The sequence below is a fragment of the Macrobrachium rosenbergii genome, chromosome 37 (genome assembly GCF_040412425.1).
Source record: "Macrobrachium rosenbergii isolate ZJJX-2024 chromosome 37, ASM4041242v1, whole genome shotgun sequence".
NCBI lineage: Eukaryota > Metazoa > Arthropoda > Malacostraca > Decapoda > Palaemonidae > Macrobrachium > Macrobrachium rosenbergii.
This window is the reverse complement of record NC_089777.1, coordinates 33,627,318-33,645,374: the sequence shown is the minus strand read 5'-3', so window position 1 is coordinate 33,645,374 and position 18,057 is coordinate 33,627,318. Positions and strand designations below refer to the sequence as shown.

Sequence of the window (18,057 nt, the reverse complement as noted above, 5' to 3'; positions counted from 1 at the left end):
AAAGAATCAGAAATGATTTTCATAAAAATTCCAGTATTCCCAACCAAGACAGGAAGTCACATGCATAGGTATTGGGCGACTCGACAAACGGACGATCAAGTCTAGGACTTTAACCTCAAAAGTCATATTACGCCAGGACAAAGAGCATAAGACCAGATTAATTTATTGAATTGCTTTTGTCAACTGAAGTCGCTATAAATAATTTGGACAAAATAAAAATAATGAAAAATACGTTGAACATTTATTTCAATAAGGGTGACGAAATTCATAGCGGGTTTTGCACATTCCATCAAGATGACTCGCCTTACGTTTAATTTTCAAGCTTGACCTTATCGTAAGTATACATCAAATCTAACAAACATACTTACAAACGACAATACTCACAAGCACACGTACGCACGCACTATATATATATATATATATATATATATATATATATATATATATATATATATATATATATATATATATATATATATATATATATATATATACACACACATATACCGGTAGTGTGTGTGTTTTTGTGTGTGCGCGTGTATGTAGGCGTTTCATTCGGAAAACACACACATAAGAATGATTAAAAGTTGTTCTTCACAATTTTAACCAATAAAAAAATTGCACATTTAACGCCATCAGCGAAAATATCACAAAGACAAAGCAACAAAAGCAAACAGAATTATAAAAACCACGAAATCTGCAAAGCCGGTGCACCAAAGCAAATAATAAAAATATATATATATATATAAAAAACAGCTATACCAAATACTGAAGAGACGAAAAATCTGACAGAAAATACAGGGGACATGCCAAAGGACTACAACTGTACAATAAAGAGAGAGAGAGAGAGAGAGAGAGAGAGAGAGAGAGAGAGAGAGAGAGAGAGAGAGAGGAGTCACTCCACTCAACATCATCATCATCATGAACACCAGCAGCAGTCACCCACGACCACCGGAATCACCTGATACGTCAAGCTATGACACCTGATAGAGATGAAGAAACGCTTTCCCGACAGGTGATCACCTGAAACCTTTCCAGAGTTACCCACAAGGAAAGAATCTCTCTCTCTCTCTCTCTCTCTCTCTCTCTCTCTACCTGAATCTATCTCTCTTTCTCTCCCTGAATCTCTCTCTCTCTCCCTGAATCTCCCTTTCTCTCTCTCTCTCTCTCTCTCTACCTGAATCTATCTCTCTCTCGGTCTCTCTTTCTCTTCCTGAATCTCTCTCTCTCTCTCTCTCTCTCTTTTCTCTCTCTCTCCGAATCTCTCTCTCTCTCTGTGTGTGTGTCTCCTGCATCACCTGACTTACCTCGAGTTTGGCTGGGTGAACTTCAGCCTCATCTCAGCGACGTGTTCCTCGAGTAATAACACATGGTCTCCTCCTCATTACACTCGCTACATTCACCTGTAGGTTCACGCTCAAAAATCTTTCGACTCCTCTTTCCCACTACACTTTCTTCCTTTCTCTTTCTTTGCGTAGGCCTAGGCTATCCCAAAAGACACAAGGATCATTGCAATAACGATAAAACGACAGAGAAGTCAGTCACTTCCCAACCTTTGAACCGACTCCACTAGAAGGCACGAAATAGCATGGGCCACAATGATCTGCCGAAAAGGTATCTTTTTTATTTCACAGGCAACCCGATTCTCTTCTCGTTTCACAGAAAAATAACATAACACTTGTGCTTTAATATCATCAATTACGTGGAATGCTTAAACTCACATCACATGAACAAATCGAATCGGCACGAAAACCTAATGAAACGCAACGGGAATCTCCCTTTGTTGGATGGTTAATGGGCGTCGTGGCGTAGGCGGCCGAGGACGTTACATATACGATAGGTGTATGTGAGCAGGAACTCTGGTAGGAAGAAGCGCGTACCTGGATGGGTCGCAACAACTAACTGTTCCAGCACAACGCCAGGTATGAAGGAGCCTCCTCCGAAACGAGCCAGTCACCAACCCACTAGCATTCGCCGTCAACAATTTGTCCTCTTTCGCTCTCTCTCCTTCCCCTGTTAGTCGTACGTTCGCCGAATTTCATTCCATGAAGTAGACACATAATCAAAAGTGACTTTTGAGTCACGGAATTACGAACCTGTCACTAAGCAATGGCTCTAAAACAAGAAAGCAAACAAAAACCCGAGGATTTATCAGCCCTCTGCCTCTGATCCTGTGAGTTGCCAACGCGACCATTTCATTCACCACGAGTCCTGGACCCAAACGTTTTCGTTCACATATTTTCCTTTACGCGACTTTACGTGAGCTTCTCTCAGTATCTAAATTATTTCAAAATGTTAACTTCAGCCATGTACAAAGGAACGTTTTAAATCATAAGCCGTAACTGCCGTCTGTTGAGCGTCATCTCGCTCTGCCCCTTGAAGAAACTCTGCGCGCATTCCTTTGTCGGACCAAGAAATGAGGAAAAACTACAAACTTCGCTGATTTCTCATTCGAAAGAGAACAAAACCTTCCTAAGACGTTACAAGAAACGAGGGTAAAAAAAAAACAATCAACAGATGCCAATACAAAAATTCGAGAGAATTATGTGACCTTTTGAGCTGGCCATGATCTTGGAAGTCATCAGGCAAGGTGAGAAGAGGGGGGAAGGGGCTGGGGGAAGGGGTGGGGGGTTCAGGAGGGCTAGAGGAAGGAGAGCTTTGTAGTGAGATACGTCTCACATGTAGCAATACCAGCAGAAGACTTCTGGACGTCGCAGCTTTTGTGCGTTATTCTTCTTCTTGGGGACGAACTCGTTTACTTGCAAACACACTGATTAAGATCTCGCCATGTTTATCAATGAGGCCTAGAAGGTCTTCCTGATTAACACAAAGTTTGACAATTTGGGTAATCAATGCCGTGTGCAGGAGGATTAATGACCGCTAAATCAACTTCAGTAGTCTGAAATTACACGTCATTTTTTCTAAACCATGAACATATTTTCTCATTTTAGAGAAAAGTTAGATCTGTTAACCAGTTACCCATAAATAATAATTGTCCTGGGCAAAAAAAAAAAAAAATATAAAACTTAGAGTTTTATATTTGAATACCTAAACACTGATCATGACAGTTTTACGTTTTAGTCAATAAACATTTCGACATAAAGCGCAGTAACGTTAACTGTACCTTCAATAGTACCATTCATATAATTTAAGACCAGCACTTATCTCAACCACAAATTGCAGTCTTCACCTATAAACAAAAAAACCAAAATAAATGGTTATTTCATACATGAACAGACACATGCTTAACACTTACCGAAATTTATGCAAACAAGTTGATGCCAGCAGAACCAACTCGAAAGCAATTTCTAACGCCTAAATATTTTTCCCCGCTAGTGAGAGAGAGAGAGAGAGAGAGAGAGAGAGAGAGAGAGAGAGAGAGAGAGAGAGAGAGAGAGAGGGCGGGGGGAATCAATCTAAAAAAAAATAAATAAAAAGGAAACCGAATACACTTAGATATTTGTACCTTCAGCATTCAAGCATCCGAAGCACTGAACCATTCTGATAAATTAGAATCTGGAAGAACACTGACCTCCCTTCTGTGAGTGTTGTCTTCTTATGGACTGTTGTTACAGAATAACAAAAGAAGAGGAAACACTGAGAACAGAAATAGAGTAACAAATGAATACTAACAAAACCCAATTCAGCATTAGATATGCACATAAGAAGGCCAAGGTGCACGTCAAAAAAACTGCTAGAATTATTTTCAAAGATGCCCTAACACTGTAATTAAACGGTGAACGTAATAATGAACAGGTAAAGTAATGCAGGAATGTACTGTGGTGTGTACTGTCTAGCTCCACCCGTTACATAATTCTATGAGATCATCTCCGGCACTAGCGACATGTTACACATGGTTTATGAGTATTTCGTATTTTGTTTACATTTTGGCTCGGGTTATGACCCATTTCTCCCGATGCCTTAACTAGTGTTTGTGTATGCATATACTTTTTATTTGTATTGCTTTATCTTCAGTCATCTATTAAAGGCATGCTAGTCAATTTGTTCCTCCTATATGTTTTTTCTTCGATAATAATGGGCCTTCTAATCTTTAAAAGCTTTGCTAAGCTAGTAAATGGCTATTATAGGCTTGCTCCATATGTGCGTGCTCATGCTGAATTATAATAGCGCTCTCTCTCTCTCTCTCTCTCTCTCTCTCTCTGCTTTATATTTCCCCCCTCTCTTAAAGGCGCATGAATTAAGTCCTTTTTTGCTGTTACTTATTTTTCTTGACTACTGACCAATGGGGCCTCTGCAAAAAAGTATCAGTAAAGGTACTTCATTTGCAAATAGTTTAAGTTTATAACTTGTATATCCTATAAATGATGTAAGTTTGATGATTTGAGTACATATAAATATGTATATATCTAAAATATGTATAAGATCTGATTATAGTGTAGTTTATTTTATGATAATAGAAAAAAATTGTTTAACTACACCAGAACTCCGAGAATTAAGGGTGAGAAGTGGTAACGTGGTCGGTTTAGATTAAGTCCGCCTTATGCCTGCACGGTCCAATGCTCAAAGGCACCCATAAGTGGAAAGGTGTTCAATAAAATAGAGGCCTCTGTGGACCTCTCGTCTCGGTCTAACAAACCGAGACGTCGATTCAGAAAAGGGACTAACTGGCCTGATGAGTACGTCAGGACTCGGATCTTCCAGCAGAGACGTCGATTATGTACATACTGTAAGAAGTAAATTTATGGACTGAAAATTTATATAAATGAAACTTCCAACATCAGTAGGACAGATATAACTAAAACAACGAACTGGAAGAAAGTTTGAAGGATCTAATACGGAGAGTGACGCAAAAATTAGCATTCTGTCATACGAATTTTTTTTAGCACACCCCAAAGGCGCCGACCCTCTGACCGAGCAAAACCAGCCAATGTCGCAGGAAAGCCTTTTGCAAAGAAAGCCCTGTAGCAATAGGGTATGCCCTCTCCTTCATTCTCGTTCCAAACTTCACTGGCCAGCGTTCCTCTTGTCCTAATCTGCCATGAACCAAGACACTTGGGCGTATCATTTATACTCTTACCTGATCTTACCTAACATAAACGTTTACATCTTTAGGCGGAGGATTATCACAAAAGCACTGGAATTTTTCATAACCTTTCTTAATATACGAAGGAAGGCGAGATGGGGCGACTGAGTGACCTTATTTAGCAACGCAGGCAGGCCTGGGGGAAGAGAGAAAAATCAATCGGCCTGAAAGAACCTGCGGACAGACTCCGTCTAACCGACGCCTAACTGAAAGAATTCCAGATCATTAGGCAAAGTGTTATTTGCACAACCTCCAGCTCATCTGGGCAACAAGGCATGTCAGAAACCCAATGGCCTTAAGGTTATTACTACCTTGCGTTCTGTGGTGGTCGAGGCCGAGACCTTCCCTGCCCACCACTACCAACCAGCCACCTGCCCTCCCAGTATCTCTCTCTCTCTCTCTCTCTCTCTCTCTCTCTCTCTCTCTCTCTCTCTCTCGGTTACGCTGCTACTGTACTTGAAGCAGTCATGAAAAAGTAATAGGGTAACTTTCAAAACAAGTTTTAGCAACGCTGTGTTAATGGATATGATGAAAAACTTTCTTATTTTGGCGTTAAACTTTAAAAGGTTTAGACTTCAGAATTTTCTACGTTCTACCCCCGCCTTCCTCACCACCCCCTCCCTACCTCTCTGTTGCACTACTACTGTACTTGAAGCATGATTAGGGTGAATAGTCTCGAAGAATCAACTCGGTAGCTTTCAAGAAGAGTTCAAAGCAACATTGTTATTACGGATAAAATACTGCATGTCATATTCTGAAGGATGATGACACTCTTAATCAAGATTTACAAAACAACAATATCCTTTTAAAGGGAAGATGTGTGGATGCAACAAATTGTTGTTCATGATAACATCCTAATCAATTTAAATCGATTATCAAAGAAGAAATTAGTTACGAGCAATAAATGTGAAAAGAAAGTATGTGTAAGGGTAAAGTAATGACATTCAGACGGAACCACCATTACACAATCAAGCTATCAGTGCATTACACCAGACATCAGACATTCAGCTACCTTTTGCACACCAAGAATTCATACACCCAAACTTCATCTGACATAACTAACGCATGCGCACAAACCAAGGCGCATTACATTAAAATTCATAGAGCATCAAAATAAACTTTGTCTTGAAGACCTTTCTCTCTCAACTTTTAGGACCTTCGTTATTTCAACGTACAAACAAATATGTCACGGTTTAAGTGAAAAATCTGAGATGATTCATATTGGTAGGTCTCTCTGGGTGGAACGAACGGAGCTCAGAGCTGCGACATTCTTTACCCCAACCGTTTCTCTTAAAAATATATATAAAAATGCAATATCAGATGTCCCACATTTCGAAAGAAAATTCTTGTGGCGAACTAAAACAGCCCTTCCTTCCGGGTGCGACCACACCCATTTTTTCCTAGCCCTTTCTAAATCCTCAAGTAAATACAGAACAGGCCTGGTCAAGAGCACAAAGATACAAGTGCCGTCGGCCTCCGCATATTTTAAAAAAAGGCAAGTTCGTGTTTACGCGCGTGAATACACTTGTTAAGGGACTTAGAGACAGGTGCAAGAAATTGAACGATCCGCCAGGGTTTTTCACTCGCCTCACGTAACAGGTTTTGTTGCATGTTAATCACAACCATGAATATTATCCTCCACGCCAGTCAGGTCAAACACACCGGAGCGTGGGAAGCGGGTGGGGGAAAGGACGTCCTACCATCATAAGGAACTCGAAGGAAGACTGAGGTGGAGGAGTCATGTGCAAGTCAAAATTGTATTGGAATCATGCACAAGAGGAGTAAAGTAGATCAAATAATTGCGTTGGAGATTAAATGACAGCAGATGCATAACCAAGTTTATTCAATGCGAAGTTTTCAAACACGCCCTACTCCCCACAACACCAACACTACCACAACGTTCTCTCTCTCTCTCTCTCTCTCTCTCTCTCTCTCTCTCTCTCTCTCTCTCCCCTTTAACAGCCAAAGCAGTTTTCTTTCTAGCTGAGGAACATTCTGATTATTTTGATTTTTAATATATATATATATATATATATATATATATATATATATATATATATATATATATATATTTAATATATATATATGTATATATACATATATATATATATATAAATTATATATACATATATATACACATGTATATATACAATTATTTACACACACACACACACACACACACATATATATATATATATATATATATATATATATATATATATATATATATATATATATATATATATGTGTGTGTGTGTGATGACATCATTAGATGACTAATCAAACAAAACGCATCAGCTCTTTCTTAGTAATTACATAAAGGACAGGAGCACTAATTAACCCTATAATGATACTGGAGCGTTCATAGAACGAACCCCCAAATTTCAGGGAATGGGCCAATCTTCCATGATAGCCCTCCGGTTATATAAAGGATTTTTATCGCAACATAAAAAAAATGGACCTAACAATCAAGGAAGGAAACTTAAATCACGCGTTATGACATTTTTCTGGGACGATCGTCTACCTGGGGAGTGAGTGTCCCTCACATTAGCAGACGCGATGCACATGTCACTGATGATGATAGCAAAGCCTTCAGAAAGCTGTACGTCAGTTTTTTATACGTATTTTGGGATAATAAGAAAATATACATGTTTCTAATGCAACTTGCATGCATTTATAACACATTTGTAAACTCCATAAAATATTTCTTAAACTCCATAAAATATTTCTTTAAGCAAAAGATTAAAAAGAGCTTTAAAATGTAATGTAAAACCAGAGAGAGAGAGAGAGAGAGAGAGAGAGAGAGAGAGAGAGAGAGAGAGAGAGAGAGAGAGAGAGTCATATGTATTTCAGGATTATGCTATGAAATATCAACATTTCTATTGAAAACTTGCATGCATTTACAAGACGATATTTGTAACTACGTAAAACAGTTCTTGAAAAAAACAAAAAAAAAAAAAGATAAAATTTTTTTTTTCATAATGTAATGCAGAGAGAGAGAGAGAGAGAGAGAGAGAGAGAGAGAGAGAGAGAGAGAGAGAGAGAGAGAGCAAGGCACGTAAATTTTTCATATATATTTCAGGATTATGCTATGAAATATCCATATTTCTATTGAAACTTGCATGCATTTATAAGACGATATTTGTAAACTCCGTAAATTATTTCTTGAAAAAAAAAAAATTTGAAACAAGCTTTCATAATATAATGCAAAAGAGAGAGAGAGAGAGAGAGAGAGAGAGAGAGAGAGAGAGAGAGAGAGAGAGAGAGAAAATCTGATGAATATCTCATGAATAGTTCCACCCCGTTGGGACGAAGATTAACTACTGAGAGTGAATCTGATGAATATCAGATGAATGGTTTCGCTCCGGCGGGGGTGAGAATTGCCTCGCCGGGACCTTATGTTTAAGTTATGTGATGGTATATCGACGGAGGACTGAATACTCATGCCCCTTATTTTTTTTTTTTTTTATATATATTTTACTCAATCAGCGTCACCTCACCTACGATTTACAACAGCTGACGCACAACCAAGTACACAGTTCCCTACTGATGTCAACAGATTCGCGATGGATTTTCAAGACTGGCATAAACCGCCTCCGTCCTTGTTCATGATCGAACTCGGGGCTCCCACTTGTGAGACGAGATTGGTACCACTAGACCACTGGAAGAGTCAAGCACATCTGGCTTTTTTTTTTTTTTTTTTTTTAAACGAGAACTACGAGTAAAATACCTAATAATAGACACTCTATGGTAATCGTTAATAATCTTGGGATTACACGGTTCAGTGACCTTCCTCCCATATAAACCAAAGTTCGGAATTCTCCACATGTTTCTGTTTTTCTTGAATCTATAACCTTTCTCCCTAATATAATATATGCTGGTCTTTCGATCCTTTCGTTACAAAGCTCCGCCTTGCTGTTACATCTTTCTTCCTTTCTTCGGGTCTGGGCTAGAGAGGGGCATTAGGTTGGCCGTTCAAAAGAAAACAAATAAAAAAATGCTCCGAAGTTTCTTCTGCGCAATCGAGTTTTCTGTATAACGGCTACAGCGTATAATCAAGGCCACCGACATTGATCTATCTTTCGATGGTCTCGGTATATTGCTGTACGAGCCGCAGCCCATGAAACTTTAACCACGGCCCGGTGGTGGCCTATCCTATATCGTTGCCAGAAGCACGATTATGACTAACTTTAACCTTAAATAAAATAAAAACTACTGAGGCGAGAGGGCTGCAATTTGGTTTGTTTGCTGATTGGAGGGTGGATGATCAACATACCAATTTGCAGCCCTCTAGCCTCAGTAGTGTTTAAGATCTGAGGGCGGACAGAAAAAGTGCGGACAGAAAACAGTGAGGACAGAAAAAGGTGGACGGACAGACTAAGCCGGCACAATAGTTTTCTTTTACAGAAAACTAAAAAAACAAACAAACTTTGGTTACAGAGCAAAAGCGAACACTGAAAAGAGGAGGACGGCGTAAGTAGAGTAAAATTATAACGAAGTCATTAACTACACATTACCTAAATCTCAACACATGAAATAAATGGATCCAAAAGAGTCACATTTAATACTTGCAAACATCCATACATTTTAAAACTCCATCACACTCAAATCTGTAAAGCTTTTAACATTTAAACTTCCAAATCCTTGTTACTCGACACATACAACAGTATCTGCTGCACACTTATACATTTTTATTCAATACCACAATTGCAGATTTTCGAATATAATTTTATATGCCAAATTATGAAATTGGTACTCAATTACTGACAGTGATTTATCAATAAAATTATTTGAAACCGTATCCGGAGCTGAATCACCCACAAAATCCAGTGTATAATTTCGTTGTTACATTTAAATTTTCTACTCTAGTAATAATAACAATGTTTGGTTACATAAGACTACAAATTTAACAAAACATAAATACATATTCTTTACTTGGATTTTCGAGGATTATGATTACCTTAAAAATCATCATAACACTCCAGTGCTATTTTTCTTACTTACCGCACTAATTACCTGAATCTACAAGCCACCAAACCTGGGTTAAAAATGATCTCCTGAGGGCAATAAAAATAAAACGTGACAGATGCGACTGTCTACCAGAAGAGAGAGAGAGAGAGAGAGAGAGAGAGAGAGAGAGAGAGAGAGAGAGAGAGAGAGAGAGAGAGAGAGATGAGATCACGGAAGAAAGGAAAAGACTATGATGTCGACATTTCAATCATTCCTTTACGCAACATCAGTCTGACCAGACAACAGATTGAGGAGCAATTAAGAATTGACCTGCCAGGTTGTTCCACGAAGTTCGTGGGCTGCAGTTGGCATTCTGACCACATCTAATTTGCTGTTTAAGTGAAACGATTTTCCAAGAGAAATTTATGCCTCGGCAACACGTAACTTACATACTCCATTCAATTAAAAACAAAGAGATATTGTCGGTTTGGCACGTACCTACATACGCACACACACACACACATGAAGTCTCGAGATTAGGGCATTCACCTGACCACTGAAAGGTCATGGATTCAATTCCAAAGAGGAAACGCTTTACAAGCATTCTGTTAAACCCAGCTGTGCCTCTGTGACCTAACAGCGAAAATATGATATTGTAGTTAGTCGACTGTGATGGGTTCAACTCGGGCGAGAAGGGCATAAGACTGGCATCCTTATCGACCCGCCAAAAAAAAAAAAAAAAACAATAAGAACTGGAAGGCAATAAAGCGTTCCAGAGTCACAAACTCTATGGAAAAAAGGTTTATGCTAGGTCCGTGCTTCGCTCGCGGCTTACAACTAGCTGTCCACCCAGCTATAAATAAGTACCAGCGTCTACTGGGCACAAGAAGAAGGGTGTGGAGCTGACAACCTCATCCCTAGCGGCCAGCTAAGAAACTGGAAGGTACGTACTCTCCTTGAAAGGAAAATGGCGCTTAGTGATATATATATATATATATATATATATATATATATATATATATATATATATATATATATATATATATATATATATATATATATATATATATATATATATATATAACATAATTTACAGGTAACGAACCTCAGTGGTACTGTAATATAAATTTCCTTCACGCTCTTATACTGGTACCTCTTTAGATTCAAATGTAAATGATAAAATAGACTAACCAGAAAAGGAATCTTATGGAACCCTTCCCTGTAACACCCTGCAGCTAAAGTAAGACTACCCAGAACGAACACAAGATTTAAAGGCTGCTAATGACCGCGAGAAAATTCCTATGAATATTATGATGAGTAGCATTAGTATTTAGCCAAAAAATGGATTGACTTGAATAATAATAATCTAAAAATAAAAACTCACATATGAGTTTCTTAATTACTGAAGGTGGGTTAACACGGCCACCGAGTTAAAACTCGTGAACTCCCTCGGGGATGTCTTCAGGGGTTTGATCTCATATAATAAATATAATAAAATAAAATTAATCATATCTTGGGTAGCAAATTCCAGCCTCGTTCAATTTCATAAGTGGTGAGACACAATTGCAGATTCTGACAAAAATCTTTTAGGGAAATTATTTTAGCCATTTTCAGGTAGTTGAACTTTAAGCAATTACACAAATTACGTGTTACTGTTATGTTTTATTGAATTCTCTACGAGTGGGAATTCGGTAATGAGGAACGACAACGTAAAGCCTCATAAATCTGAGAAACACAGAAAAATATAAAAATATAAAAAGAATTAGGACGAAACATCACAAAGAAAGGCAAATCTGTACACAGATAACAACATCAAGAGCAGCTTTGTTTTCAGCAAGTAAAGGAAGAAATAAGACGCGTTTTTATCAATCCATAACCTGGACGTTCTTCTTGCCTCCTCAGTATTCACGAGGCGACGACTGTTGCCTTGTGGCAGCCCAGGAATCCTATCTTCGTTTACGAATTCAACTAGAGCTATTTCTTCCCTCCAGGTTATTTGCTAAACCGAGAGATAGATTTCTTCAGCAGATCAAGGGTTTTTTCTTTTTGTTGCCATCTGCAAAATGCCGAAAAAATTATGGGAAAATAAATAAAACCTCATTAACCTGAATAGTTGGCCTCAGCAGGGCAAGGAGACGTTAGTTTTGGATACAGTTTTGAATTAAGTTGGCCTTATGGCAGGACGGGCTCTACCCCTTAAGGAGATCCGTAAGAGTAGTAAGGTGTTAAAGGGTACAGAGGCCTGGTGTGGACCTCTGGACTCCATAAACTGAGGCGATATATACATATATATATATGTATATATACAGTATACATGTGTATGCATGTAGGTATGTATAAACATAAGATTTGGAAGTCAAATAGATTGAAATTGCATACGAAAGTTATATTACGTCTAATACGATCTACAGTGCTATACTGAAATGAATGATGGTATAACACTGAAATTATATCTGAAAGATTTTGTCGAATTTCGAATAAAGCTTTAAAAAGAATATGAGGAGTCCCGACGGCAAGAGAGAGTTAGAAATGATACCATAAAGGAAATTAAGCAAGTTCCATATGTATACGAGATGATGATGAAAGGAGGTAGTGATGGCTTGGACATGTCCTTCGCACAATCCCTGGGAAAATAGTACGTGATAGTGTCAGCTGGGCTCCAGTGGACACCAGAAGAGTTGGAAGACCCAGATCTGCTTGGATGAGAACTAGAGGAGGGAGGCTGGATATGAGCGGACATTTGTGGAGGAAGAATCACTGTTCGGAAATGGGTGGAGGTATTTCAAGGATCTCTTTGCGTTACGCGGCATTGAGGAGATGATTATATATATATATATATATATATATATATATATATATATATATATATATATATATATATATATATATATATATATATATATATATATATATATATACACACACACACACACATATATATGAATGATAATAAATGTGAATTTTAACTTTGATCTTTAAATCAATAATGTAGTTCCTTTTCAACTTTACTTTCCAGCTTCACATATTCTGAAAAACTGTTTGAGCTCCTATAAGGTTTTGATTCCCCTAAGATGATATCTAATTGACACTAACAATGCAGCAGTATTTATACCAGCTATTCTCTTCACAGAATGCATTCCATCTATAAAACATAAGTATAGGAGTCTCCTCGAAATGTCGGCGTCGATAACTATCCGTAGTACGGCGCCAGTTTGACAAAAAGCTAACAAATTAATCAATCTCTCGATAAATGCCGTAGGATGAAATTCGAAGATGTGTACAAGAACAATTCCATGTTTAAACAAATAGCAAATTATTCTCTCGACCTTTGGTGTAGAGGTACGGTATGTAGGTTACAGGTATATAGCGAGACCAGGCACTTCATGAACTACCTGAAATTTCAGGCAGATAGCGAAATGCACTTAGGGACATTTGATCCCCTAGGGCCTAGTACTAAACATGGCAAAATACATTTGACCCCCCAGGGGCTAGTACTAAACACGACGAAACAGTGTAGGTGAGTCACTGTTTCTCCGTGTTTAGCACTAGCCCCTGGGGTGATCGAATGTCCCTAAGTGCATTTCGCTATCTGCCTGAAATTTCAGGCAGTTCGGGAAATGCATGGTTTCGCTTTCTGCCTGTAACATATATACACAACTATACACAAATCAACGTCTATGTAAATAAAGTAGCACTTTAGCCCCTCGGTACAAGGTAGAGGATAGAATACGTGCAAGAATACAACAATGACTTCCAACAAAAATCATGCAGCAACTGAATCTTTTATTGCGCGTAGGATGGAAAGCGAGGAAGTTACGCGCGTACATCAACGATTTCCTATATAAACTGTGTCCGCTTGTCCATTGTGTGCTCCGATTCACACTAAGGACAGATTCGCAACTTTAAAGGACGTATGCTGAAATAATTTTCAACGTTATTATTTCTCAGATTTATGAACATGAACATTTTAAACATTAGCAAAAGGAGCTAATAATATCAACAACGTGATAATAGTTCTTCCATAAATCGCTAGCCACAGCACTGCTTAACCTAGTTGATCGGTGCCGTAGTAGTAGTAGTAGTAATAATAATAATAATAATAATAATAATAATAATAATAATAATAATTTTGATTCATAATCGAAAGAGGTCGTGGACCTGATTCCTGAGAAAGCAAGAACTCTTTGGGCACACCGTTCAATCCCTCTATGAATCTCTTAACATAAGCAGATAATTACCTTCTGGCTTGTCGACTGTTGTGTTCCGTAATCAGGGTGAGGAGGAACACTGGGATAACAACCTCATACTTCAAAGACTCCTGAGAACCGGAAGGCTCACAGCTTTAGGAGAGGTCTTTTAAGAGAAAAGGCGTTAGTTGAAAAATATATTATTACCTAAATGAACACATTCTATAGAAAAAGTCTAAAGGATATAAGAAAAATTACAAACTCCCCCCCACCCCCGCCCCCACTAAAAAAATTAAATTGTAAAAAAATTTAAATAATTAAAAAATAAATAACAAGCGAGCTTACCTACGTCGTCAATTGGAAAGTATATCATTACTACCGAATTGGACACATTCTAATAGAAAACGTCTAGGGGATATAAAAAAATTACAAGCTCCCCCCCCCAAAAAAAAAAAAATGTAAAAACGTGTAAATAATTAGAAAAAAAAAAGAATAAGCGAGCTTGCCTACGTCAGAGTCGGTTTGCTGTGAGCCTCTGAGACTATTACTAATCCTTTCTAATTGAGGAGCATCATACAAAATAGGAAAATAAATCCTGCCAGTATTCATTTCCCAGAATTAATTCTCTAAAGATTAAAAGTCAGACCTAATTGCTTCCCGTTTAGCATGCCAGCATCTAAAAACTTCTAACAGTTTTAAAACTCACACTCTTCCTCTAATCATTTAATCTAACTACACTAAAACTGAAAAGTCCTTATTTTTTTATTTTAAGCAGTTTAAAAATACTGGTATCGATTCCTGATAAGCCGATAAGATATTTGCCAATGCGGCGTCTCTCAAATGTGAAGGCAGGAGGCCCTATTTTCTTGCTTAGGTTGACAAGAATATCTTGCTTGGACACCAATAAAGGTCAATTCTGAAGAGCGGCTACTTTTCTGTTTTTGAACTGACTACCGATGTATTGGTGAGGATGTTCCTATTAGCACAAGAATATATGGAAGGACAAAACGAAAAATAAAATTTTTACAATATTCAATAAATGCAAGTACTTCAGACCTTCAAAAAACACAAATATACTATTCATTTTTTATTTAATTCTAACGATGCAGAAGTAAAGGGCTAATCATAAGGAGCACACCAATTATATCACGGCACATATTATTCAAGAGTATGTTTGCAACTCTATTGCTGCAATGTTTATGTAAAACGTGCGAAGATAATTTTTTTCAGTAAAAAACAAGAACGTACTTTGTGTAAAATGAACTCTGCTCATCTACCCATCCGCTAGGTATCATCACATCTCAGAACAGGCTTCACTTCGTCAGTGCACACTTGTTCCTACAGACGTATAAAAAACAGCGAGTGCACTGTACATGTGAACAAGAACAAGAGTGGTCCTGAATGTGAGCTATTTTAGAGTTTAACGTCAACTTGGCCTAACATCATCTTAAAAGCAAAAGCTTCACGGGCGAGACGAAAAAACTAACTCTGCATACCAGTCACAAGTGATGGTATCTCCTCCAACACAACATTTTTGAACGACATTCCGTTTACCTCAAGAGATCAAATCTTTAAATCTGTTGTTAAGCCATCATCGTCAACCTTAATGAAAAAAACAAGTAAAAAATGCGCCGAAGTTTCTTCGGCGCAATCGAGTTTTCTGTACAGCGTATTATGCTGTACGAAACTCTCAGACACGGACCATGAAATTTTCGGCCGGCCGTGGTGGCCTGTGTTGTTGCGTTGCCAGACGCACGATCAGGCTAACTTTAACCTTAAATAAAATAAAAAAAATACTGAGGCTAGAGGGCTGCAATTTGGTGTGCTTCATGATCGGAATGTGGATGATCAACATACCAATTTGCAGCCCTCTAGCCTCAGTAGTTTATAAGGTCTGAGGGCGGACAGAAAAAGTGCAGATGGACAGACAAAGCCATCTCAATACTTTTCTTTTACAGAAAACTAAAAAGAATTCCCTAAACAACTCCACATATATCCATTTTTATTTTATTTTCTTTTGAGGCGGGGTCAATATCTGCAACCGATATCAATGAGGCTAATCGAGATTGACAGAAACTCATGCTACTCACCATCCACCAGAGGTTACAATGATATCGGCTGCGGATATTTACCATCAGCTCAAAAAAAAAAAAAAACACCAAAACGCATCTCTTTTGGAAATTCAAATATTTTTAAGATATGCCTTTAATTAGAACCTAAAGGGTTACACTAATAAGTATATTTTTTTATTACTGGATGGACTGACCTTAAATGTAAAGAAAAATTAATAAATTTAATGTTAATGGCAAAATTACACTGCCTGAGATATTAACATGATATTTCCTGACATGGATATTTCATTGCACTACTCCGGTCCTCTGATTGTGCACTTAAAACAATTACATTTATCTGAATTTAAAACATTTCCAAATTTAAAGTCAATCCATTCAATAACAACATAAATATGCAAGTTACAGGTAAAGGGCAGAGCATTACCAGGATATTATTGTAACCCACACAAATGGGCAGAAAGCTGATGCAGGAATACGACGCTAAACGTGTTTCTCGTTTCTCTTTTTCGTCCTAAGCCTACACTGATTGCCTAAGTTTTCCTTACCTATTTGTACTGTTTATATATGTACACATTCTCGTCTTTATTGATTACTTCTTATTTTTATTCCTTTGTGGTCTTCCTTTCCACATTTTCACATATGCGTTTCCTTTCCCCAGGAAGTTTGTTCTGCAAGTTTAGTTTTTTTTAAACGTCTACATTCCAACAGCTAATCAGTTCTTTGGGCCATTCCTCTGATCCAAAGTTAGTTTTTCTCCCTCTCGACAAGCCTTTGCGTCGAAGATCGCTCTCGAAAAGTCTGGGAATTCGAAAATCTAAAGGTTTTTCATCCCAGTCCATCGGATACCCTACACTTTTTCTATATTCTCCTGAATTTTATACTCCACCTGTATTTAAGAGCAGGGTACTGTTCGTCTTAATGCAAAAAATCAAACATATCAACACACTCTTTTCACGGTGCGAAGCTAGTTTTAACAAGTTTATGGGAGGTCCCGATTTCGTTATTCAGAAGAAATAGCAAAAGCAGAACAAAATCACTGGAGCGCAAAACGAAGCTGTGGATCGGCCAAGATATTGCGGACACGATTCACATTTTATAGAATAAATCTTATATATATATATATATATATATATATATATATATATATATATATATATATATATATATATATACATATATATATATACACACACACATACAGTACATACAAGGTGATTGAAAAGTAACTCCTATTTTAACATATTTATAATTTATTTCTTAACTATAATTCTGACAAGAAATGAATATGAGAAGAAAGCGTATGGCATGGAGTTTTATTTAAAAATTCGATATGCACCAGCTATATATATATATATATATATATATATATATATATATATATATATATATATATATATATATATATATATATATATATATATATATATATGATTACAATAAGATTTCCCCTGAAGAGGGTGGAGTCAGAAGGGCAGCAGCCTTCTAGTTCCAACAAGTCTTTAGGGATGAGGTTGCTAGATTCACAGCAAATTCCGGTATCCGTTTACAGGTGGCTGAACTTCTGGGCAGTAAACCAGAAGCGATCCACTGACCTAATAGCGTGAGCCAAAGGAGGCATGACTAGTACAAGCTGCCCAATTTTGTTGAAAGTATTTCCACCGCTAATATTAATCCTTGGCAAAAAAAAAAATAAATAAATAAACAAATAAATAAAATAAAATAAAAAATTAATAAATTTAAAAGTAAAAATGCTGAAATGCTCTCACATAACACGGACATGAAAGGCTTGGAAAAAAAAAAGAAT

General features: G+C 37.5%; 1 protein-coding gene across 5 annotated transcripts in view; it reads right to left on the bottom strand.

Moving 5' to 3' along the window:
* LOC136825466 (uncharacterized) overlaps positions 1-18,057 on the bottom strand; it is a 603,159-nt gene that overhangs the window by 366,113 nt on the left and 218,989 nt on the right. The window contains exon 1 of one of the 5 annotated variants that reach the window (XM_067081962.1): positions 1,308-1,447. The exons of the other annotated variants lie outside the window; for them this stretch is intronic. Within the exon in view, the coding sequence (XP_066938063.1) occupies positions 1,308-1,339 (32 nt within the window). The 5' untranslated portion in view covers positions 1,340-1,447. Of the gene's footprint in view, positions 1-1,307; positions 1,448-18,057 lie in introns of those variants that run through there. 5 annotated transcript variants of the gene reach the window in all.